General features: G+C 33.4%; 2 protein-coding genes and 1 long non-coding RNA gene across 4 annotated transcripts in view; all 3 read right to left on the reverse strand.

The window, feature by feature from the left end:
* The window catches only part of Ets98B (DNA-binding protein Ets98B), a 36,545-nt gene extending 32,769 nt beyond the window's left edge, over positions 1–3,776 (reverse strand). The window contains exon 1 of the mRNA XM_011636654.3: positions 3,185–3,776. Within this exon, the coding sequence (XP_011634956.2) occupies positions 3,185–3,217 (33 nt within the window). The 5' untranslated portion in view covers positions 3,218–3,776. The remainder of the gene's footprint in view (positions 1–3,184) is intronic.
* A 13,489-nt stretch (positions 3,777–17,265) lies between these two features.
* Positions 17,266–27,263, reverse strand: LOC105425753 (RNA-binding protein 25). Of its 2 annotated transcripts, none has more exons than XM_011636656.2 (12): positions 27,081–27,263; positions 26,201–26,344; positions 25,378–25,702; positions 25,111–25,305; positions 24,927–25,042; positions 20,294–20,505; positions 19,379–20,009; positions 18,613–19,036; positions 18,234–18,455; positions 17,986–18,158; positions 17,666–17,812; positions 17,266–17,585 (listed from the first exon to the last, which is right to left on the reverse strand). In XM_011636656.2, the coding sequence occupies exons 2-12, from the start codon at positions 26,306–26,308 to the stop codon at positions 17,493–17,495; spliced, it is 2,646 nt and encodes an 881-aa protein (XP_011634958.2). In that variant the 5' UTR covers positions 26,309–26,344; positions 27,081–27,263; the 3' UTR covers positions 17,266–17,492. The 2 variants fall into 2 exon arrangements, with proteins under 2 accessions (XP_011634958.2, XP_011634957.2); XM_011636655.2 differs by having other exon boundaries at positions 25,378–25,732.
* On the reverse strand, positions 20,528–23,612 carry LOC148937124 (uncharacterized). Its single transcript, XR_016138656.1, has 3 exons — positions 21,276–23,612; positions 21,100–21,163; positions 20,528–21,026 (listed from the first exon to the last, which is right to left on the reverse strand). It is a non-coding gene; the product is annotated as an uncharacterized LOC148937124 (long non-coding RNA).
* Positions 27,264–27,516: the final 253 nt, after the last annotated feature.

Raw genomic sequence — 27,516 nt, forward strand, 5'->3', positions numbered from 1 at the left:
AACAATAAGTTTCGCACGATATGAGCACATGCATCTTCATATTGATGACCGAAAAGTCTCACGATAACCTGGACAAAGACTGAAACGGCTTCGATCGGAACGAGGATTTGAATTCGTCGTTGTTCGCAATGAAAAATTTATCGAAGATTAGGGGTAAAATCAGTGATTTTGATAATTAAGAACGTATTATCTATTTTTCTATCTATTTTTGTTTACAATGAAAACATGAATTATTCTAGATCGCATTTAAAAGTAATATAAAAAATTTTATGGCTGCTTAGAAAAATAATTAATTAAATATAAAATAGAAATGTGCTTTAATAAAAATGTAATTAAGAGATAATGACAAAAGTCACAATTTTTTTATATGAATATTTTAAGTATTCAAGATAATTTATGTAGAGTTTCATTGCGATGCAGAGATTAGTTATGCTGTAAATAAAATTAATTTTTATTGAGAATACAAACAAAAGGAGTGGTACAAATAAAATTTAATTTTCATTTATAGAACTAATTTCTACATAACAATAAAATTTTACATAAATAATTTTACAGCATTTATTTTATATTTTATTAATTTTACAGAATAATACATTTATGTAAAGAAATTGAGATTTTTGTCATTATTTCTTAATGACAAACTTGCGATTACATTTGCATCAGAGAATTGTATTTGTATTTATATAATTTTTGGTTCCAGGTTCTAAATCATCGCTAAACTTTTATGTATTACTTTTAAATGCGATTAGATCTATAAATTTTTCATAATTTTTTCATTGTAACTTTTCATTGTATAAAAATAGATGTAATATGTTCTTAATACTACGGATTTTGAAAAATATTTTGTCGAGAGATAATAAATGATTTCTTGAATACTTAAGAATCAAACAATAATGTGCAAGAATAAAAAATGAAAAAAATGAAAAAATGAAAAAATGAAAAAATAAAAACGTATTAAGAAAATATTAAAAATATGTTTTACTGTTATATCGAAATGTTAGATCGAAATTGTAGTATTTAAGTACCGTTCGTATATTATTAAAATCGTAAATATGTCTGTTAAGAAAAGTTTCGAGAGAAGAGAATCGTCTTTACATCTCTATTCCTCACTCTCATAAATGTTACCGTTGCAACGTACATAACGTGTTTCAGTGTCAGACACTGAGATTTCGCATGTAAATACTTTAATCTTTTGCAAATGATAAAGACATACTTGTTGTCAATCTACTATTCGGAAAGCAAAGTTCAGTCGAGGGAAGGCGTTATTAAAAAATGTTATTTAATCATTCGCTATCAATTACCTCTTTGCACCGTTTTCCCCGAACATTTTGCGAGAGATAAACTCTCCTCACGAAACCTTTCTATCTTTATAATTATCTCGCTTGTTTCCAACTACATAAAATGATAGTTCGATTATCACGAAATGATCACTTATTACTTACTTAAATTGAGGAGTAAAAAATATAATACGCTAAAAAATATAATACGCTCAAAAAGTACATCATTTATATAATGCTTATTATCAACAGTTTCCATTAATTATGTAATATAAGTGTGTATAATACATTATACCAACAAAATAATCATACTCCGAAACTTTGCATTATTTTTATTGTAATTATCATTATGAGATAATTTATTGTTGGCAATTATTTTTAAACGGTGACGTTTGTTTTAATTTATTCGTTATCGACAATATAAAATCTATATATAAAATTTTAACGATAATGTTCCTTTTAATATTGAACAATGTCAACTTAGGCGGTTTTTCCAAAAAAAAAAAAAAAAAAATATGTAATTCTAAATAAGATTACTTAAAATTTAATACGTTATTTCTTATGTAATGAAATAAATTTATGTAAGCAATTTATGATAAATTATTATATAAAAAATTTGAAATACCAATTCCATGTTTCTGTATATGATGCAATGTTTAATTATAACTCCTTTCCAATCCAATTTTCAATTTAGTCCAATTAATTAACTTAGCTAAATAAATCGAAGGCACGAAAGAAAGTAACGATATCTAACAATTTAAAATTTTGCAAGAATAGAAATTTAGGAAGAATAGGTCTGCATATCACATTGTGTGAGTTTTATTGAGACAACATGTTTTGCGGAAGACGATAAACCGGCTCGGTAAAAGTTGTGCCGCCAAGAAAACCGCGGACCGACGGTGGGTTTCGCCTCTGTTTTTACCGCGAAATTTTCCATCACGTACCAGCCGAGTGAATTTCTCGGTTCTCGTACCTAACTATCGACACTGCCAGTCTTTTATAGTGGTGGTAGATTCGAAAGTTAGCCTTTCGTACGACCGACTCGCCGGTTCGTGTCTTTCTTCGACAGGGCCGTAGCTACTGTGACTCGCGCACAATCAGAGATGTCCACAGTCTTCTCCTTTTGTTTTCTTTTTAATACCTTTTCTATTAATTGATTTACATCAAGACATGTAAGTCTTCTCTGTTACTTGTCAGATTAAAATATGGGGACAACAATAAATTGGGAACGTGTAATTAATCGTGAAATTATTTATAGATAGACAAACGTGACGATTTCCAAAAATAAATAAAAACTTTGATTTTATATCCAGCTTATTGTTTATCTACGATCTATAGAATTTGTTGAAAGAGCTGTGCAGTTAAACTTTGATATTACATTCTACTGATCACAAGACAAAAAGTTTATACATATATATATGTATATATATATGTATCATTATTTGATGAATTTAAAATGTATTTAAAATTAATCCATTGACGCAACTTTGTATCATATCAAAACAGTAAACATTTGTAACTCTTAAGAAAACAATCAAAGAGTTTAACTTGTAAAAGTCTCTGTTTGTGATTTTAGTTTGTATATGTTTATTTCAATAAAATTAAACATATAAGTAATAAAAGATATTTCACATTATGAATTATATTTACAGCTTTCTACAAAATGCATAATTTGCAAGGATGATTTATTAAGAATTATCTAACGATAATATAAATCGAGAAAAAGTTTTTGTAATTTTCTTAATTCGAATATTAATAACATACGATTTGATATCTTGAGATCTTCAAAATGGCGCACTTAAAGTAAATTGCGATAAGCTGGTAAATATTCTTATGGAAGCAATTTTGCAATTATAAACGAAGAAAACACAATCAACAAATATACATAATTCGTAGCCAAAATTTACCGTCTCCATGTCGAATCCTCCCCCGTACACCATATCTCGTTCTCCTTCGCTCCTGACTTCACACTTTTGACAGTTGCCGTCCTCGTGTGCGAGGATCGATCTCTCAGCGCTCTCGATTGAGAGGCGAGATCGACTTGATTTCGTCTTAAACGTCAGCAATCGCCAACAACGACAATGACGATGACGACGATGACGACGACGGAAAATCCGATGGATTCTCCTCGTCCTCTTCGGTCGGTGCGTTTTCGTCAATGACTTTTATATTTAGACGTTTTTGTCACGAGTCCTCCTCGTTTCTCCGTCCTCGTCGCGTGCACGGCCGTGTGCCTCTCGCGAATCCTCGCGGCTCCTCGCGACTCCTCACAACCCTCGTGTGTCGCGTACGATCGACCGACTGACCGTCACCGCCGAGCGTGTGGCGGGAGTCGGTGGGCGCGTTCGAATTCGAAGCGAGCGTGGTCGGAATCGGCCGAGCGCCGCCGAAGCCGGCAGAGCGCGGGCGACCTACTAATTCGCGCATGCGCGCGTCGCGCGCGCGCGCTTGCGATCCTCACTGGCGAACCGAACGACGACGACGACGTCGCTCCGCCTTCGCGTCTTTGCGAGTCTCCACGACGTGACCGGACACGTGGTCGCTTAATTTCGCGCAACTTATGCGACTTCCACTCTCCTCTCGTCTGTATCTTCGCGGCGGATTTGCGACGAATGACACCGAAATGTGAAACAGATGAGAAGATAGATACACTCGGGATATTTCCCTCACAATCGAAATCTGCTTGAACTTTTAGCAGAAATCTAGTAAATTACCGACACCAGACAAGCACACTTTTTATAGCATATTTATTGTTGCGAGAGACGAAGCGATCACGACCCGCGTTTTACCTTTCGCGACTGCTATACATAACACGACAAGCGTTTAGAAGAGCGACCTACTAAAGATCGACGCGCATGCGCGCGAGGTCTTCCCTCTTTTTAGCTTTAGCTATCGGCGATCGGTCGATGTTACCTATCGTAGCGAAGAAACGTAGCGCGAAAAGTTATGTATTTAGTTATTCAATCATTCTTAGACGGCAACAGCATGTAAAGTATGAAGAAGAAAAAATACGTTGGAGATGCGCGCTGAATAGAAATTTCTCGATACGATTCGGTCACCTAGTTGCATCTAGGTTCTTTCGCGAAATTTAAAAGTTTCTCGTACTTTTTAACATAATAATAATATAACAATTGTATTTAAGAAAAATAATTATAAAAGAGAAAAATGATTAAAAAATGTTTATCTTACACACACGTTATATATTTTTAGTTTTATTGCATTCTCAATAATGTGCACGGCAATCACAGCGCAATAAAATATATTAATATAGTATAGACTTAAATATGCACTTTTTCTCGTTATTTGATGGAATCTATCTTTATTGTATTCTTTTATGACTTTATATATATTTCATTTTTTTTAACTAATGCCAATTATTATTCAGCAATAAAATCCAGTGTTTTATCTAAACTGTAATTGTAATATTATATTATTAAATTTATAAGCAATTTAATATTACTGATGCTAATAAGCATCTTAAATAAAAATCTACAAGACTTTTATCACGAAAAATTGTAAAGATATCAATTATTAATTAATTATTTCAAAAGTAAAATATTAAAATATCTATTTTCTTCTCTCGTAATCAAATTAGAGATAATTATATTTAGTATGTTCAATTAATTATAAATCTATACGAAATCTTATTCACGGTTACGTAGTACACCGTAATTATGGCTATCTATTTAGTGGTGTAACTGTTTTATAGCACGATGATAGATGTAAATGGTATGTGGTGGATGTCGGTACTTTTACATGTAGGAGATATGAATAAAAATGTCAGAACACGTGTTTATTATTTCGAAGTTAAGACACAGCGCTCCCATAAGTCAGAGGTTGAGTGCAAGTGCTATGTGCGTCACGCACTCTTAACTGCATCCTGTCCACATACACATACCCACAAAAACGCATACACATATACCAATATAATTCTATTACTTTCAAACAATGTCCTCCGATAAGAGATCAGAATCTGAGCTATAACACCGAAGGTATATAACTTAGGGCGCGCACAATAGTTACTCCAGTATTTTTTTTTTATCGATCCAGGTTAGCGAAAACAAATGAGATGAAAAACGATTCTTAAATGAGAAAAGAATTCATTCTTACTGTGCCAGTGCGTTTAGTCAAGTTGGAGTGTTTATCGCGGGGTAACGGAGCATACGTCGTAAGACCACAGACGTCCTGCGTGCAGCCTTGATACGACAGTAAATAACTCGCATGTGCGTAACGCGCGCTCCTTGAAATCCGAGTTCCGACGCGCGCGGCTCGGCGCAGCGCGATTCGCGCGAGAGCGCGCAGGCATTCGCGTGGGCGATTAGATCCGCGACACGCTTAACCGGGATAAAAAAAAAAAACAAAGAAAAAGAAAAAGATCGGCACAATAGCCCTTTGTGTGTCTGTCCATTCGCGGGACGGTTCGGCGATGGCGACGCGCGCGCGCGCGTCGCACGTTGCGTGTCGCTCGTGTTGTGAAACGAATTCCAGGACAAATGTTTTCCGGATCTGCGCGATCTGCCGCTTGTGTAAAAGCATCGCACAATCTCGCGGAAAGCGATCGATCGTTAGAGGAATCCCCCGAAGTTTCGGATCGGGCCCCTTTTTGCTCCCTGAGCGATCTATAAATCCTCGAGATGCGCGTCGACGAGCGACGTGAACGTGCGGCTAAATTTATCATCGATGGAAGTTATTATTGCTATATAAAACCGAGAGTGTTATGTTTGTGTGTTATGTACCTTTACCGAGAAAACATTTCGTAACGTGTTGCTTCGCGCGCTTCCCTGAGAAAGACGATGATTTAGTTGCGTCGTGGATACATATATCACATATATTCGCTGAATTTTTATTATCCGCTTACGCAATTCTTTCTTTTTTTTTATATTTATCACGAGAAAAGTGAAATTAGCAACAATTACCAGTAGTGAGAAATTTAAAACAAATGCTTTAAATTTTTGTTATTTATTATACGCATGTGCGTATTATCTGTTTTTTTTAGCTGAACTCCTTGATTTAACTTTTCTCTTTTTTTCTCCAATGAGAGAAAAAGAAAAAAGATGAATGGTACAAGAAATTCAACTAAAAAGAATAGAGTTGTGGTACAAACGTATTAATAAAAATAAAATTCTATTAATTAAATAAAAATAAATTTCTACTAATTAAATTTTTAATTGCTTGGAACTGCCTCTATTTAAGAACAAAAAAAAAACTGTCATAAATAAAACTGAATGACAAAATTTATTCATATTTTTCCTTAAATTTACAAGATGACTGCCACTGTAATTTCACAGAAATTTATAACACACTTCTCCTTTGACTGCCTTTCTTCTTCCTTCTGTTACAGACCGTGAGAATTGCGTCATGCCCTCTCCAGAATTCTCCTTATGCAATTGATCGCAATCGCCAAGAAGGACTACGAGATGTGTACATAATGATCTCATTTCGTTGAGATATATAAATATTTGAATTGCATTAAAAAATATATAATTTATAAAGATATTTTTCTCGCGCGTACTCACGTCAGCCATTTAAATCTTTTTATCTCAAATGGTCCGATTATTGCGGTCATTATTAACCGCAAACGCACAGGTGTTCGCTATCGATCGGCTTAACCAGTTTAAACGATTCACGTAATCACGATTGAATCGATCTTTCCTCGTTGCAAAAATGCCACGTCCGGTTAAGAATCTAAATTTGTTCAGAAAAAAGATTTAGATTACGCATTTTTTTCTCGATTTAGACGAACTGGACTATTCTGTTATATTTCTGTTATATTATTTTTTCGTTTGTAAATATACAATAAATCGTCTATTTCATCTTAATTTTACAAAAATACTTTTTTATAAGTGAAAAGAAAGTAATTATATTTTTAATTTTACTATAAAAAAAATGATTTGACTGAAACGCGATTTACATTATTCAGTATTATTTATAATACTTCTTGTTTAAAATTATTTGAAATATGTGATATTTGATATTACATTCAGATGTAGTTCGAATGCGCCAGCGTCGAATGACGACAGCGTCGTTCGCGTTTTAGTGCGCATTTGCGTCATCGTCAGCTCGATGGAGAAAGCGCGTTCACCGAAAAGAGTCTGCGGAAAGAGGTTTTGCGCATCCCCAAGCGTGGCGATGAGGGAGAAGATCGTGTGGGAAACGCAGAGGGTGGCAGATACAAAAATGCCAGAAGGTCTGGTGACGTTCGTCAGGCCAATTTGTTCACATCGTTCAGCCGCGAGAAAAAGAGAAAGGAGGAAACGCGAGTGAGGGGAAAAAAGGGAGCAGGATTTAAGTCGTGAAAGAAAGAATCAAGACTGCGAAAGTGCAATGGCACTTACGCTATCCCGTGAGAGTATCCGACTGATGCGCGCCAGCGATTCGCATTTTCGTTGGGAGAATCACTCCAAAATTCATTTCGTCTTAACAGCAACAGACTTAACAGCAACATAATTACAATATAAATCAGATCATACATTTATTGCAATAATAAATTTGAAGAGAATTGACAATTTTTCAAATAAAACTCTTATTACTACGTTTGTCTGTGAATAATAGGATAACGTTTCAAAATTAATATTATCTTGATTCTTTTCTAAAGCATTGCAAGAGTGATAATAAAAAATTGAATATTGTATAATTATTCCATATCCTGAAATTTATCAAGTTTAAATAAATTGATTAGCCTTCTTTCTCTACAAGCAAATTAATTTTATATTTTATGCGAGAGACGAAAATAATAGACTGCCGTCAGATTATTATTGAAGAATTTTCGAGTGTTTCTGTTCGATCGGCAGAAAATCATTATTTTATCGCCGATGAAGTATTATCTTCCGGCAATCGGGGTAATAATTGTTCACCGTAGTCGACTCGGTCCCGAAGATATCCCATTGTTCGAAGGATCCTGGCCCGAGATACCAGATATTTTTCATCGTCCCGTATCTTAGTAACGTTCGCGTATTGCGACCACCCCGTGGTATCTCGCATGAGGTCTCTAGAGCATATTTAAGCCTCGTACACACCGGAAAGGGATTCGGTTTCCCACTGCTTTCATGCTGCATCGAAAATGAATCCGCGATGAGATAAACTATCACTGGTTAAAAAATGTATGTAAGGCAAAGTATATCAAATTTACAATTATTATTCAACATAAAATTTTGTCTGGTGATAAAAAAATATATATATGAATATTTATTTATTTTACACTCAAAGAAAAAAGTGGTACCAGCAACTAGAAATTTGTACGCAAATAGCATCTCAACTATGTGTAATAAGAATAATCAACAAGTTACATGAACCAAGAAAATATAATAATATTAATCATTTGTAGTAAATCGTTAGATAAACTAATGTATTGTGTACCTAATGTATTGTGTTATTATCAGTATGTATTTTTTAAACTTATTTTAAACTTATTTTAAACTTATTTTAAATTTTTAATGATATTGTGGCATATGCTTACTTTATTAAAAATATTTGTCTAAACTGGAAAAATGTAATGTTATATTCTATTTGTACGAAGCCTATATAATTATGTAATTATAGTTGAATCGTTATTTCATTATCAATTAACAATTTATATTATTATTACCGTAATTATATTTTTATTCAATACTACTTTTGTACTTATTACTGTGAAAAACTGTTTGCAGATACTTAAATTTCATAATTGTCATAAATATAATTGTCGAAACTATTTTGTTTTCTCTCACAGATATCATTGCACTTTTTTTAATTGAGATACGATAAATGGCATTTTAATAGCAATCTCGCATATTCAATTATATTTCCAATAATTTAACCTTTAGAAATGTTTTATTATATTCATCGCGTCGCGCGCGTTTTGTTATGCTACACCATTTATCATCGATTAATAAAGATTCTCTTCCAAGCGTGTCGATTTGATCGATCAATTCTCGGTTCGGACTTCCCGATATTTGAAATCTCGAAGCCACGCTTTCGGGGATCGCTTTCAGCGATTGATCTTGTCGCTGAACGAATACGCGAGAACGCTCGTCGTGAGTGTTTTGTCTGGCGGCAGGAACGACGATAATTACGATCGGAGCGATCGTGCCAGCCATTATCTATCGCGCGGCGCATACGATGCAGTTCTCGCAAAAGGTTACAACACGCCACCGCGGCTCGTATTGTAACCTTTGCGAGGCGTTCTGTCGCAATCCCTTACAATACGCGCCGTGTTTACCGCCGCGAGTATTCGCTCGCGCGCCTAACGCTTTATCACAATCCAAATTAATAGTGCGCGCGGCCTTTTTTAATAATCCCGCTGATTTATGGAACGCACACCTCGGCGTTGCGATCGTACTCGGCTCGATCAACTTCTTCTCTCTTCAGCTTTTTTTTTTTTTTTTTTCCTTTTTCGCCCGTCCACGAACCTTCTTCGATACGAGTAATGAAGACCGCCTGGGCGAGAGGATCCGCTCATGAGAGGAGTGAATTTCACGCCTATTATGCTATTCGCGCCACTTTATCATTCGCGCTGCTCCCTGAAAGAAAACGTCTAATCGTAAACTGCGAAAGCCAAATCTCCCGCCAGATCTGTCTCGCGACGTTTAAATGGCGAGAAAATATTGGCACGAGTAGAAAATTATTTTTTTTTTTTATTTTTCTATATATATTAAGAATGTATGTAATTATATGTTTTGTTGATTGCAAATACGTATATGTATATTATTTCTCCGAAAGATCGTATTTTGCAATGTTCTTTGCCAGAAATCAAATCTTTGAAAAAGGCGAGTAAAAATTTAAAACTATTTAAATTTAAAATTTAAAACTTTAAAACTACTTCAGAGTATCCCAAACGACGAAAATAATATCTTTTTAACGAATAGAAAGAAAGCAATATTAAAAGTATGCATAAGTATGCGAAAGATCGCGATTTCAGCAATCCTCTATCGAAAGGATTCTCCCGCAGTCGCGTTGTGAGTCGATCTTAACGCGATCGGTGCTTATTGAGAAGCAGTCGCGATACAGGATAGGAGGAAAGCGTAGCGGAGGTGCTTGGTAAAGAGAGGAATGGAGGAGCGGGCGGACGTCCACCTTCTCTTCAGGGTGCTCTTACCGTGCGTAAATATAGGGCATACCACGTAGCGAGTGCACCGCGGAGGGTGACCCCGATGACCCAAGTGGTACCCGAAGGCAGCCAGTCTCGATGAAGAGGACGAGCGCGCGAAAGGAGCGAGAAGGGGGAGGGAGGGGAGGGTGGACGCGAGGGAGGAACGAATCGCCGGTCTAAATGGAGAAAAAAGGCGGACTCGCCAAAGAGGAAGAGGAGAGGAACGGGAGGACGGCGAGAGAATGAGAAGAAAGAAAGAAAAAGAGACAGAGAGGGAGAGAGATGGTACACTAAAGAGACGTACGTTCCCACACGAACCCCCAAGATGCGTCCTGCCATGATCGGGCCTCTGGACCCTCGATGCCCAGAAGCTGATAAAAACAGCTACAAAACTGCCTACCGGTGTTTTCTGCCTTTTGCTCCTGCATTACTCTTTCTTACTACCGTCTCTCTTCGACACCTTCTTCTGCACTGCCCACGAGCTTCCTCGTGCTGGTTTAATCTCGAGGACGATAGCCAGATCAAATGTATTTTCAAAATGATTATTTGATAATCACGGTAACAGTTTCGGACACGTGATTATTTAATAATCATGGGGGCAATTTCAGATAATTTCTCGAGAAAAACATGTATTTATACGATAAAAAAACGATATAAGCAATAATAAAGACGTAAGATACAATTTCATACGATTGGTATTTGGTAAATATAATAATTTGGTAAATATAATAATAATAATAATTTAATGTTTTTAATAATAATTTTATATTAATTAGCATAATCATTATTTAAATTGTAAATTTTAAGAACAGAAATTTTTGAGAAGGGAAATTGAAAACGTCGAAAATAGTTGAAGCATTGTTACATATTTCTGCAAGGTTCGTTGACGTGTTGGAATGTCGAAAGGCTTAAATTTGATTAGCTCACCAGCAGTGACAATGCATAACGTTTGTATATACAATTTTTTTTAAATTTACCCTTGTTACCGTTGATATTCTCGTGAATCGCGATTGCGACATAGATTTTACACGCCGTGGGAATCGGCGGCGGCGATGAGTCGCTTAGCTGAGCCAACACACGGCGCAATTCCATCGCGTCGGATGCGATCGCCGCGATGGTGGCATGAGTCACACATGTGGAGTTGCTACACTTTCTACGATACGGTGAGGAAAGAGGGTCGATAGTACGTGAGCGCGAGCCGAATTGCGAAACTCCATCGTCGATCGGCGAGATTATTATTGGGGAAGGTACGCCATGGCGTTTACACACGCGTGAGAAAAAGAGCGAGAGCGAGAGAGAGAGAGAGAGAGAGAGAGAGAGAGAGAGAGAGAGATGGAGAGCAATCAATCTGGAAAGTGACGCGTGAAATTGCAACGACGATAATTCTTGCGCATTGAGATACCGACGCAACGGAAGTGACTAACGCGATTTTTAATCTACCGTGTCATATCGCCTTTTATATTATGACGTTGATTTCCTTTTTGCAAACGAAACGGAAAAATTACTTTATCTTAATCGTTGGAAAATCTATGGTTTATCTAGTTTACGTTGCGAAAAGCATCGCGGAAAATTATCGGCGTCCCGACATCCTAGTTAAGGAGAAATCGGATTTAGATTGATCTATGAGTCTATAATTAAAATTCAAATGCAGAGAACCCTGCAATTTTCCAAACACATAGTTTACATTGTAAAAAGGAACATTTAGTTTTGAGATCAATTAAAAAATATTTACGATAAGGTAAATACACATCTCATTAAAATAAATTAATTATCATCTTATCTTATTATCTATCGTTTTTCTATGTTAATGAGAAACAATGAAATTCTATGTTATTCATTTGTTACTGTACTATTGATTTTACAACGAGTCTTACAAATCTATTCAACAAAATTACTGTCTAGAGGAAGTAATTGTTACATAACGTTGTTGATAATTACACAGCTTATCCTTCTTATATCGATATATTATGCCTAAAAAATACGTGAAGATTTTGTTGTTGCTAATACGATGTAAGACATCGTCTCGGCGAGTATCGGTGACGTTTCCTTCTAATATACTTGGAAAATTCCAAGACGATCGTATTTTCTCCTTGTTTTCTTTCCTTACATCTTCCGTATGGTATCGAAGTATATCACGAGATCGTATGGATCGGATCACGTGGGATTCTGTCGATGTAACAATTTGAGCGATAAATTAAACATTGCACGATATTGCGCAATGTGAAAACGAATGTACTTTGATCTTCTTAAGTAATTATCTGATTTAATAAACATGGGTGAATATATTTAACTCGATAAAGTGACTCTTAAGCCTCGTTAATTTATTTTCTATATTAACCAATTAATTAATAATTAATCAATTTTATATATAATATTAAGAGAGTTGTAAATATACAATTGAACTTTCTTCGGAAATGTAACATTAATCAATAGAATAGAATTAAATGTGAAGTTTATTATTTTGATTTCAATTCATCTAAACATGAATTGAAATAAAAATAATAAACTTCACATTTAACTCTATTCTATTGATTAATGTTACATTTCCGAAGAAAGTTCAATTGTATATTTAATATATATAGAAAGAATGTTCACAGTCCTTTCCCAGTTCAGAACGATAATTAATTTTACGTCATCTGACATTAATTGGACACAATCTGTACAATTATTGATTAGTAGAAAAATAAAAATTACGAGTGTTAATAAAAATAGTCATTAATCGCAATTATCCAACACGTGAATTTGTTCGAATACTTCTTCCTTTTCTTTAACTCGGTGAAAGTATCGGTACTGGATACGCTCGAGCTCGGTTAATTTATTTAAATTGCCGTGTCTCTCTCTTTCTCTCTCTCTCTCTCTCTCTCTCTCTCTTTCCCTTTTTCTCTCCTATGCTTCTCAGCGATTCGATTCGCCATTGTTGGTGAACCGTCGTTACTTATCGGCGCGTAATTTCGTTTCACAAGTTTTTGTGGCATCGGAGTTGAAGTTAATAGAGAGGGAGAGATATTAAGGGAAAGAGATATTGAAATTCCAGTTCTCTTCGGTACAATGGCAGATTATAACATTCGAATGCGATATCTTTAAATTGACAAATAAAACAATGCACTAGGATAAAGTAGTGGCAAAAATGCAAATCTATATGATATTTATATGATAATCCGCAAATACAGTTTTATATATTTTGTTCACATTTTTGCATTTTAAAACATGTTGTCAAACATTTGTCTCTATGTATATCTATCTATGTATCTATGCAAAATAATTTTTACAATATACTGTATATTTACATTACGCACACACGCGCACACACGACACACACTCACATACACACAGAGCTCTTTATTGTTATTACTATATAATCTTATGTTAATAAATATCTTTAATCTCGAGCTAATATGTTAATCTTATTTTGAATTAAAAAATTTTGAAATTTTTCTTGTTTTCTATGAATTTCAATGTTTGGTGATTTTATGTCTTCTATGTTCTGTTAATTATATTTTACCTTAGATAGATGATATTCAATATTAATAAATAATTTTATATATTTTTACCGATGATTATCAAATTATCGCTTTCATGAACAATTAATTAGAAATGAAATGTGTTACAGGTTATATGTGCGATCCGGAAGATTAATACTCTTCTGCGAATAACATATGTTATTCTTGGGAACGGAGAAATATTCTCAAGAGAATGATTACGCTACATATTTGTTGCAAAACGACGGCGACTACAGCTGAAACAGATTCAGAATACACTACTTACTACTTCGATATAATACTGAAGAAATTGGAAGATGTCTTATTGTTAGATCGTTTTGCGCAGTTTTTCTTAGCACTTCTCTTCACGAAAATCGTGAGCGAACGTGAGGTGAATGCAATAAATTTAGAATATGAAAAAACTTAACAATTGATTTTTGACGATTTAATCAATTGAAAAAATCGTCTGTGTGTTCCGATTATCCGTTTTCAAAATTCGGCAGGCAATAGAGAAACATTGGATATAATACCGAAACAAAAGGGCATTAATGTTCGAAATAGACTTAAGTTTTATGAAAAATGTTATTCTGCTAATGTTATATCACTGTGTTCTCGGCAAATGTACGATGATAATATATCAGATCTGTTTATGAAATATAGAATATTTCCTTATAATTTTTCATATAAAGATATTTAAGTTTGAATTATATATGAAATAAATAATATCTATCGAAAATCCATTTCGAAATCCATAAGTTATATATGTTTTACTCTTTATTATTTAATATTTATGCATTGTCCCATTTTAAAAAAGAGAAATTTTACACACATATGGAAATATATGAAAATATTTGTGAAAATTGCTAAAATTTTGCTTTCGAAAACATCTAAAAAATTTTCATGTTCCAAGAATGAATACCGTCTAAGTTTGATATCAAACTTGAAATCAATGTAATTAAAACTGTGTTCTACAATATTAATTATTAAATACTATTTGTCAATTTAAAATAGTCTCTGTAAAGCGTAAACGATATGCTTACTAACGATATTTGATATAATTTAATATTGATATATATCTAAAATTAATTTGATTTTATACACACACACACACACACACACACACACACACACACACACACACACACACACACACACACACACACACACACACACACACACACACACACACACACACACACACACACACACCACACAGGTATATATGATTTTTAATTAGAAAAAGAAAATACTTTTTAAATACTATTATTAAATCTAGAATCATATATATTAAATAAAATCAATAAAAGTTAAATAATAATCTAAGTAAAATTAAAAAATTATAAATATTTCAATATTTTCGTTAAAAGAATAAATCATTTTAAATCAGTCACACGTTAAAATATGGCACAATAAAAGTGAAACAATATAGTATTTTTTACACTAAGATGCAAAGCAATTTTTGCTATATATAAGTTCATGAAGAAACTTTCAAAATTAAAAATGTCTCATCGTGCAATGCAAAAAGTTTGAATCACGAATAAACAGATTAATCTCAAAGATGAAAAAGGCGAACATTATGAAAAAAAAAAAAAAAAAAAAAAAAAACGCATAAACGACAACCTTTTTCTTCTTTTTCGGGGAACTCCGATTTATATCATACACTCATTTGCACGATTATGTGAATCTCGAGAGTCCTATTAATAATTTGCATATCATTACTTTTTGTCACAAAAGAGGAAACCTGGATCTGTTCGTCTCAGTAAAAATAGTACGTAAATGTGCTCGTATCAAATTAATTATAATGAATATCTGTCAGACCAATATAGAACTAATACAAAAGTGGGAGTTTCGTATCATTTTCTGCTGTTCGATTACTTAATCACCGTTTTATATACGTCATGACGCGAATAATAAACATTAAAGGAATCAGATTGTTGGCATATGTTTTCACAATAATAAACGGCGAAAAGTTGAATGAATAACAAAGAGATTTGTTGATCTCGCAGCTAGTTTCGCGTTGAAACTTAACTTGAGATCAATTCTTTACAACATGTAACATAAAATTTAAATGTAAAGTATAAATCCTTTAAATATGTAAAGTTATTTTTACTGATGCACATTTTATTTGCAATATTAGTCAATTATTTGCAGCATCTAGCTTTCTATATAAATTCTATATAAATTTGTCTTTAATATATATTTGTTTTTTATATATTTATATATAGGGCCAAACAGAATCCCTCATTCTTTCAATACGGAAAACGTATCGATACAAGTAATACATGTGGCGACATCTACTGTTTGAGTAAAATAAAACTATGTAATATTGATAAGTAATGTCGATTAATAAGCGTGTGTCGATATTTGTAACTATCGACATTTTAAAATTACTGAAACTTAAATTCATAAGAAATGATAAAATATCAGGAAAAAATAGTCGAGTAATAGGCGGCTAATTATAAAAAGGGACTAATTATGATTTTTCAAGAAACACTCTCTAAAATTTTAAGTCCATTTAAATAATTTAAATTCAAGTCTTAAATTTTTAAAAATAAACAAAATATCAAAGAAATATAATAAAGAAGTACAAGTCGAAACAACACACTTTAAACATATCCATTTCCAAAGTTTATTTATTATAAAGTTTTTGTTATCTGTATTAGCATAAAATTATGGCCATACAAATGCATATTTAATTGAAATACATGTATATTTATAAATATGATACACGCGCCTACGATTCCATGTACAAAGCATTCACACTAAGTGTGTTATTTAGTTCTTAATATTGAGACTAATAAACATTGGAAAATAAATACATAATAATTTTTTAGTACTAATTTCTATTCTTAATAAATGATAGAAATTGAATAACCTAATCCAACCTGCTGAGAATACTCATTATTATTATTTATCGTTGTAATATTCTCGACCTATTATATCAAATTCTTTATTTTATAATTAAGTAATGCAACGTGTATTTTTTGTGATATAATTTTTTATACATACATTGAAAAATTGATCCAAAGCAAACGATTAAAAGAAATATATTTGTTCTTAATTAGATATTAATAAATTTAATATTAAAATAATTTTGATGAAAATAATTTTGATTTTTTAATGAAAAGATTAACTGTCCAATTCAGAATTATTTTATTTTCTCTAGTTATCTATTTCTTAGATAACAGATAAGAAAAAAATATTTCTTTCAATCGTTATTGTCAATTATTAATAATTCTTCTTCATACAGTTCGTATGAACTATTGTTGAATTTTGTGCAGTTTGTAAATGATGAAAACGATCATTATATACAACAATTAATAAAAACTTGATATTAATTAAAATATTTATATACTAAGATATAAATATTTAATTTTATTATGGGAATGTCATCACTTATCCGCCTAACGATATTTGCATATAAATTGAGGAACACATTGAATATTATAAATCTTAATTACAAGTTTATTTTAACGCTATAATTACTACACACTTAGTACCACCTATTAATCGAGCAACACTTGTGCTTTCTCTTGTATAGGATAGAATTCCTATATAATAGTATGATATTAAACTGCATTTATGTAGTCTCTAAACATTCTTAGTCTCGAAAGTATTTTATATGTAATATAAACCCATGAGTTGATAAATTGACGGATGACACTTCATTTATTTCACTAAGCCCATTTTTTTAGCTTCCACTTCATAAATTAATAACCTCCACATTTTGACTACGAACACTTCTGCTTCTTCATCCAACACCTGAAATAAGTAGAATATATATTTTTCAAGAGATTTATCCATGTGATAAACATGCGAGAAAAATTACATGATATAATTACCATCTGTACATCATCTAGTATTCCTTGAGGAGAACTACCTGCCATTACTTTGCTACAAATAAAATCCACTAAAGTAGGTTCTGGTTCGCCAATATATTCAATAATCTTTTTATTAATCCAAGGTCTTATCCTTTTCTCCATCAATGTCTAAATGAACAAATAAAATATGTAAAAATTTGGAATATTGGATGCTTATAAAAGCTGATTTTATCTAACATAAAAAAAAAATTAAATCAAGATGTAGCTAAATAATATTGACAAAACTGGCTTTAAGATAAGAAAGTTTCAAGAAGAAAAACTTAATTGTAAATAACACTTACGTTATCGATGAGTGCCCAATCGAGTTGATAGCCAAACAATGCGTTCTTATCAGTAGGTATTTTATCTATAAGTGATTTTATGTGCTTTCGCTTTTCTTCTTGACTCTTGGTATTTTCTTCTTTGCCTGTTTTCGTAGCTTCCTCAGTTTTCTTTTTTTTCTCATCTCCATAATCTATGAAAATATAGATTCTGTGAGTATGTCGACTCTCAATTTTCTTCATTAAAGTAATGAAAATAAGATATTTACCTAGAGGTACAAGTTTACGCTTCTTCGCATTATTAGCAGCATCATCATCGTCATCGTTATTAAATACATCTTTAACGTCAATACGACCTCTCTTACGCGTTTGATTTGTTTGTTGTGAATTCGTATTAGCAACGATATTAGGACTGGCCGGTGTTTTGTTACCTATACTATGATCATTAGCACGATTGCCTCCACTTCCCATAGCAAATGGAACAAAGTTACCTACAACAAGGAAAGATGCAATTGTACGTGAAAAAATTTATATGAATAATTTATATAACTTTTAAATATTTAATGTTAATCAAAGTTGTATTATATGAAAATGAATTGTAACGAAGTAATTTATACAGATATATCTATATATAAAAGATACACTCACTACTGCTTGTCTTTTCTGGTTCACTGACAAGGGACATACGTGAATCTTCATCTAATGATGGTGGAATGGATTGAGCAGGTGTCGCGGCTGATTGATGCCCAGGTGATGGCCGTGCATCTTTTAGACTCTCTCGGTCCACCTCCACGAGTCCTTCCTGGGTCTCTTCGCCGTCACGATGATGATTCTGATGATGTCTATGATGTCGTCGATGGTGATGATGGTGCTGTCGCGGTGGTGTCCTGGACGGTGCTTCCGGTTGTGAAATCTCGTCAAATTGCACGCCGTCATCACTGTCACTCTCTATTGGCTCTGTTTCAATTGGAGGCATTACTTCTTTATCTTTCTTCACCGTTTTCTCTTCCTCTTCGTCGATTATAGTTATCACTGGTTTAGGCTTATACTGTTCTTCTCTTTCGGCTTTCAACTAATAAAAGCAGATCATAAAGATAAATAAAAAATGTAAAGAATCTCTTTTTTTGTATTTCCTTGTGAATTAATAACTGTATAATTATATAGATAATTAGATAATTCTATGAAGTATAACACTTTAAATTATAATGTATGTAAAAAGAATTAATTCCTATATAATATTATAATCAGTATATTATATCAGTATTTTCTACAAATTGGATTTTTAAATTCAGTTTAGAGAAAAGGAAAATGGAAAATTGAAATTTGTTAAAATCAATTCTCTCTCTTATAATTTTGTTTTAGTTATAATTATAAAAATATATATTTTATATTCAAAGATCAAGAATATAATTACCCTTTCGAATTCCGCAGCAGGATCTGGATTGGAGGTATCTGCGTATAACTTATCGCGTAGACGTTGAAGCTCCTGGCGTTCTGCACAACGATCTCGCGAGTCTGCTTCAGCCTCCAGTGCTCGTTCTTCGAGCCGGCGAGACAACTCTTTGCCCTTGTAATACTTGGAGTCATCGCGATCGTCATCGTAATCCTCGAGGAACTCCTTCAAACGTTTTGCCTCCCTCTCCTTAGCTTCACGTTTCGCGCGCCGCTTCTCGGCTTCCTTCTCGTACTCCTTCTGTTTGCGTCGTTCGCGTGTCTCCCACGCCCTCAAACGTTCTTGGTACGCCGCCTCCTTTTCCCTGGCTCGCCTCTCGTTTTTTTTCCTTTCTTTTGCTTCTTCCTCCTCCTCCCTCTCACGCATAATCTCCCTTTCGGTTTTCCTCACCTCTTCCCGCTCTCGTTCCCTCTCTCGCTCTCGGTCTCTCTCCTTCTCCCTATCTCGCTCGCGTTCTCGTTCACGTTCCCTTTCGCGATCCCGATCCCGCTCCCGCTCGCGTTCTCGTTCTCGCTCTCGATCTCTCTCACGGTCTCTATCGCGATCTCGGTCTCGGTCGCCCCTCAATCGATCTCTATCACGTTCCTTAGATCTGGCAAATTCAAACAGTTTATAAAGCGATTGCAAATAAAAAAGATACATTAAAAGAATTTATTCTATACATGAGATAAGACAGAAAAAGTTGTAAAAGATAATGAAGCCACTGGTAAATATCCAGAAAGGGCATAATATAGATCGCATACGCATCTATACAATATAATTAAATCATGTCTATCATGCATATTTTCTATTTACAAAAATATTTTGATATAAGAAATATTATACGCTTCATACATCGTTCAATGGTGCATCTATCCTATGCAAACGATAGTTTACCTTGATCTAGTTCGACGTTTATCTCGTCTATTGCTGCCGGTACTATCACTACGACCTTTATGAGATGTAGGACTACCAGAGTCTCCATCCTGATCATCCTTGGAGGCATCATCGTCGCGCTTATCGCGCCGTTCCTTTTCTCGTTTCTCGCGTTCTTCCTTCTCGACGGCTTCCTTCTTTCGCTTTACTTGAGCCTTCTCCTCCTCCTGCTTCTATAAAACACAAGAATGCAGATGCAGGTGAGACAAAAAGGTTGAAACAAGCGTGTCGATCTGTGATAATGATGGAACCAAGGAACTAGCAATCGTATTTTTCTTAGATGCAACAAAAGACATTACATCCAATAAATGTCAGCAAACAAAGATCTTCCTAATGATCGTATGAGAATAGAAAAAAATAAATACTAATTTATTCAACAAAACTTGAAATAAAAAATTCGCATATATCACAATTTGTCAAATAAATTTTGTCAAAATGTAATTATTGAGAAATGTTTCTGTTGCATTGTCAACAATAAACAGAAAGAACATATATATATATATATATAGAAAATAGAAAACAGAATCACGTGAAATCTATATCGCATATAGAACGATTACTAGTTGTATAAGCCTTAATCATTTGACATAACGAATGTAGAGAGATGTTCATTTCAATATGGTATACTCACTCCACTGGAGTATGCTCGATCGGCAGCATCTTACGCGAGAAATCTCGTTTACATATCAATTACCTAAGTGCAGGTACAAATGTTTGGATACAGACATAAGAGTTATCTTAGAGATTTTAGCTTATAATTTAAGTACCTTAACGCTATTAACAGATGCATCGCAGAGGCCACCCAATGTACTTACAACATTGCAAATGTGCCTGTAAAATCGATAGTCTAAATCTATAGTAAAAATCTAAGAGTTTGAAAGGGGTCTTGAGATTATTTAGACATTCTTGATCAATATTCAATAATTATTAGAAAGTATTATACCAATCGGAGGCGCAGTCATCACGAAGAAGGGTATCCCACCAAAAGATCTTTTCACATTTGCCAAGAAACTGTCTCACACTGTCTGACAACATTTGTTTTCCTCTGGTAATGGTTACACGCGTTATGGCAGCCGATGCAGCAAACTGTTGAATATCAAATGCACAATAGTTTGCCCACCGTTATCGTCTCGTATTATAAACGCAACGTTTTAGAAATAAATTAGTATGTTTCATCCTTATTCGTTATACTACTATCCAAAAATGGGTTACTGTTTGGAAAATCAATCTTGACGTTGTTTATTCTGCGATCATCATACAAAGGAATCTAATGTATTTATAATATTCATTAACATATTTATTTATCTGGACATATATCTATATTTAAATATTCTAAAAAAATATATAACTTTTCTACCATCAAATTGTTGCTCGTTAAATCATTAAGCAAAATACTTTTTTCTTCTCTTTAATGTCCTCCCTGATATATATGATTATAGAAATAATATCGTTATGATATTAATATATTTGTTATTGCAATATAATAAAATTTGAGAGAATGTAACTTTTTTAATCTTTGATTATTCTCTCTAATTAAAAAACGATATCTCATTAGTTTACATTTATTTTAACACACGAAATATAATTACTTTGTCCATACGGTAACCCATGGTTTAAGATCTAACAAGGGTAGAATAACTCAGTGCATATAAAAGTAAATGCACATTGTGAGGAGAGAATAGACTGCTGAAACATGAAACGTGGTCAAAAAGGTATTTCTCAGTTGGGCAGTTCACTAGCAAAAATACTACAAGAACCGAATGCTTGTGTTGGCTCATGGTTGTGAAGTTTACTCACGGTGTGAAGTTGACTTGGTCAGTCAGTGTGGTGGTACCGGAGAATGGAAGAGCGCGCACCTAGGTACTACATGTCTGATCGAGACGCTGACAGAAGCTGTTTACACAAAATAAAGACAACAACTGAACAGTCGCCATTTGGTGATGGACAAAATCAATTTCATTGTGTGTAGCGCACAGAGAGTCTCCCGGCCCTATCAAATAGTCTATCAAAGGTGTAAAAAATGTGTCAGCGCCAAAGTGTGTTTTGCTCAAAATGATAATACGTTCCAATCCTAGACTGTGTGCGTGAAAGCAACCTGGACAACCGCTTACCTACGTTCAATATGCGAATACTAGACTGCTAGGCGTCAGCGTAAGTAATTAACATAACATTCGTTTGCAAAGAATTGTTCCTTCATTCACTTTGATATTTCGTTTCAAGTTGATATTACAGGATATGTGCGCGTGAAAAAAATGTAGATACTCATGAGATATATTCCTCGTTAATCTAAACGCGATACATGGTAGTGTATATATACATGGTGATTGACGAGAAACAAAAAATTTAAAGATTTTCCTTACATTTGAAGTTGAGAAATATTTAGAATAAGGCCTGGATTTGAAATCTAGGATTTGAAAAACCCGAGTCGAATCCTAATTCTATTAAATAACAATATCTAATTAAAAAGAGTACACATCAATAAATCTAGTATAATATTGAAATAAAGAATTCTTAGAAAAATATTTATTACTTTATTTTTTTATTGCAGATATTGCATTGTTTGATTGATCACTCATTGATCATTCACAGTTTCATTGATCATTTATTCTAAATACTTTTTATATCTTCAAATATAAGAAAAATATTATTTTGTTTCCAGTGGCCCACCTTGTAGAAGCAATATTTATTTCTGTCAATTAACTATTATATCGAATAAATACTTAGTGATATAAGTATATCAATAATTTATAGCAATTTGCAGCAATCGGATAAATTATTTTAATGTGTATTCACGATTAACGTATTTTTAATAAAAACAGAATACGTAATAACCAAAAAATAAATAAGTTATATAAATATATTCAAATATACAGTGTACATAAAAGAAATAAGAAATGTATCTTTGTCTTTTGTCTAAAAATAAAATATAGCTGCACAATAAATAGAAAGAACTCATTATTTCGATACACTATTTTTTGGCATGTTAAAAAATATATTCGACATTTTGCTAGCAGTTTAGCATGACATATATAGAAGTAGATAAAGTTAGTTTAGTACCAAATAAATCGTAATATCTATCTCTAAAGAGTCAAAAAATATAATAGCCGCAATGTAGCACAGATCTGTATTTGCGACGAGTCAGTAAAACAGAATACCAATAGAAACAAACTGATCAGCTACATGTTGTCAGTTTGTCGCGGAGAACTATGCGAGTCTCCTCTTAATGTATTGCGCATTTCTTTTTTTTTTTTTTTTGTTTGGTTGTTTGGATTATACTCTGACTTACCGACGAGCCTGCAGCCGCCTGCGAAAATACGAGGGATGTGCTGTGATTGACTCCCTTCAGAGCCAATGAGTGAGTGAAAGGGTGGTCCCCATACACAGCATTCCTAGGCGTGTGCGTTTGCTGTGTGCGACGCACGCTGCCTGTTATTATAATTATAGCAACGAGTCATGGCTCCAATTGTTCAGAGCTAATATAGCACACACGCACTTTACCACAAAATACTTAAAAGCTACGACTTTCGAAATTCTTGTAATCCTCTCTTGTATACATATATTCAAATACATTTACATTTTAAGTGTACACAGAGAGAAAGAAAGAGAGAGAGAGAAAGAAAGAGAGAGACAGAAAGAGAGATAGAAAGAGTCTAATTACCAACATCTGCGATAGAATGTGTATGCGATTGGACACTTTCAATATTGCAACAAGACATTTTCATCAATTTGCATCCCTAAGTTTTATCATTCAGATCACGTAGATGTTATGCATATGATTTGTGTCCGATCGCAACATATATACGATAGATATTAGCGGCAATTCATCGATAAACATTAAAAGATGAGTTCTTTCTTTCGTGTATAACACGAATTCATAGATTTATTATATTGCTGTATACCTCTGATTTTATCTAAATCAATAAGAACTAACATAACAATGTTTTTGTACATTCAATATTCTCAAGATTTACTCAAATTTTGGATATGTAAACTATACATTCGATTGACGTTATTAATGTATTCAAATGTCATGAATTTATAAATGAACCGACAAAAATATATATAAAATTAACATCGTGAAAAAAACAACAATTAATAATACAAAGTATTACAAACATATACTTGAAATTCTGAAAGATAAAAGATAAAAAATATATTGCTAAGTTTTATATCAAAACAATAAAAAAAGATACAAGAAGATAAACAATAAGAGTAGATATATAAATACTCGAAAAAAATATACACATATTATATTATATATTATCGCTAATATATGAATGACACGATTAAATCACTTTATCTGACCTTGCTGCATCTGAAATGCATTATTTTATTCCGTTGACTTTCCATTATTTTGCAATGAGTTCTATTTAATAAGCAGATATGTTTATAATGCTTCGTAGGCCGAGTATTACACATACACAACATCAATTTTTTCATGGATATTAATAAATCAATGAAAACTTTTCCGATATATTTTTAAGAAACATCAAAATTCTATCTTTCATGAATACAACAAATTTTTTATGGATAGAAAAGAAAAAAAAAAAAAGGAAAAATAAGATTTAGAGGTACTCGTAATAATAATAATTACCTTCATGACCTCCCTGAATTTGCCAATTTCTCGGGTAATCAAGTCTCTTTTACTCTCTTCTATTTCCGCATCGTCCAAATTTAAGGATTTAGATACCATTTTTGTCTGGTGTTCCTCTACAATAAATTATAGTAAGATACTTTCTTGTATTCTATATAAGAAAAGTGATTAAGTAAATAATTACCTGGAGCCACCTGCGCCATTTCTAGATCTACAGCATGTTCAGATATGATTTGGTTGATGCGAGTGAGCGCGTCTGCGTCGACTACTCTCATACCTTCATCCATATAATCTTCACCTTCTTCGCCATCAGCTCCTTCGCCGAGCGTTTCATCTTGCAGCGGTGATTGACCACCTCTGAGTTTCTTCCTTCGTTCAGCTATGAAGTAAAATGTTATAATTTACTTTATTAAAAATCTTATTTTACTTCTTACCTTTATCAAGAACTTACTTTTGAATTGATCCAAGACTACCTTAGCTTTAGCATCCACTTTAACAACAAGTTTTTTAGTGCCTATTTCCATGTCATGGAGCAAACGGACTGCTCTGAGACCAGCGTCAGGACCCGCATATTCACAAAAGCCGAATGCTTGTACTCTCTTCCAAGAGAGAACATGCCCACACGCACCCAGAATATGTCGTATCATTACATCGGGCGCTCTATCCATTATATTACCGATGAATACCGTTACAGGTGGACCAGATTCTCTCTCGCGCCTTCGATTGTTATCGTGGCGATTTTGATTGCGTGAGTACCGTACGGCTGGCGCAGATGTCTGCATCGCAGATACGGGTGTTGGAATCATCTATGTTTTATAAATGGTAGGATTCTTAATTATGCACATGTCTACTCATGCACGCCATTTTTCCCCTCCCTCTCTAATAGCACGATTAATTATTTTTATGTCAATTAACTAAATATTGTTATGAAGTATCGAATTGTCCATTATTCTTTGCATATCATGCATTAAAAAAATTTAAAGAAAGCTATGTATATACAATGTATATATATGTGCTTTATATGTAGAAAATAATACAGAATAATATGTATTAATCAATTTTCATTATATATGTGTGTTGCATGTAAGATTATGCTTTTACATATATTTTATAAATTGCAATTCCAAAACAAATTTTTTAATGGTAGCAAAAGCAAAAGTATTATATACAAATAACCATTTAACTCGTATAAAAATGAATACAATGCATTTAAACAGATAGTCAATCAATATCAACATACATCTATCATGCTTTAATGTAATAAGTTTACTTACATGGGTCATAGGCATGACTCCACCTATAATCGGTGGAGGTGGACCAACCATATATGGCATCGGAGGCATTCCTGGGATACCCATAGGTGGTTGACCAGGATAAGACATGATTATGACAAATTGTTACTACAGCAATTGAACACTCTGTAACAACAGATTGCACAAAAGTCAAATAAATCAAATAAAATTAAGAGTAGATTTAGTCAAATAAATAATAAACTATCATCTTATAATTACAAATACAATAATAATTTAGATTAGTATATACTAGTATACTAATTTTATGACAAACAAATTAATTTTCAGTTACATTATATTTTAATATAATATTTTGGATCAAGTTCTGATGTCACAGATATATGCTATGTCAAGTCACAAAGAAAAATACTATTAAACATATAGCTTGTAAAATGATTTCTAGAAATGGAACAGTATAAATTCAATTTCCATTTTTCCAAACTATATACTTATTATACACATAGATATGATTAATTTCTGACTAAGCTTGAGAAAAAAAATTCTGCGTGTATGTGCATATTGTATGTGTAAAATACATTCTTTCTCTTTCGTTCTAATCCTTTCTCACTCCTTCATTTATTCTCACTTTCTCTCTCTTTCTTTCTCTATAGCCTCTACAGTAATCTAGAGTTTAGGATGCTTGTTATATCTCTGCATTTTACAAAATCGAACGAGTTCACATAGCGTATTTCTCACGAAAAGGCTCGACATAGTTATCGGTAATACTCAAACCGTGGAAAAGCGAAAGCTTCAATTGCCGACACGGCAATTTTCGCAAACGCCCGACAGAGAGATGTCAATGATGATGGATTTTAACCACCAAAACCCAGCACGGGGAAGTGATCGTTATAGCTATACTCACATGGCGAATTGGATCAAACTACAGCTATCGTGTTAGAAATCTACGTGTCATTTCGATAAAACTGTCGGATCGAGGCTGAAATTCTCACTCGGAACGCGGCAAAATACCACTCCAATTTTCAACAGAATTAATACGATACAATACGATTGATACCACACCACGGTATATACGCACCTTGTAGAGTTGCTTCGATTGCATCAAAACGCCGTCGCGTATAGATACGCAAATTAACGTTGGCGACACTGTCTCTAAATTGGACAATTTGAATTATGCTTTGAATTGCAGCAGGATATTTTCTGTTGCAACTACAAATTTTATTTACATTGTATTTATAATTTTTTTATTTTAGTCTTCTTTCCTTTTTGCTCCAATCCAAAAACGAAAAGAGAAATTAAGAAAGCTTCTGACATCTTGCTATTGGCAATTCTGATCGAAT

This window comes from Pogonomyrmex barbatus, unplaced genomic scaffold (assembly GCF_055798465.1).
Source record: "Pogonomyrmex barbatus isolate J1 unplaced genomic scaffold, ASM5579846v1 scaffold16, whole genome shotgun sequence".
Classification (NCBI taxonomy): domain Eukaryota; kingdom Metazoa; phylum Arthropoda; class Insecta; order Hymenoptera; family Formicidae; genus Pogonomyrmex; species Pogonomyrmex barbatus.

Coding starts and splice junctions, on each gene's coding strand:
- LOC105425753 (XM_011636655.2), bottom strand. CDS start 26,308: ATGTCTTATCCTGGTCAACCACCTATGGGTATCCCAGGAATGCCTCCG. Junction 25,043..25,110: donor AATGGCGCAGGTGGCTCCAG/GTAATTATTTAC, acceptor AATTTATTGTAG/AGGAACACCAGACAAAAATG. Junction 17,586..17,665: donor TACTAGATGATGTACAGATG/GTAATTATATCA, acceptor TACTTATTTCAG/GTGTTGGATGAAGAAGCAGA.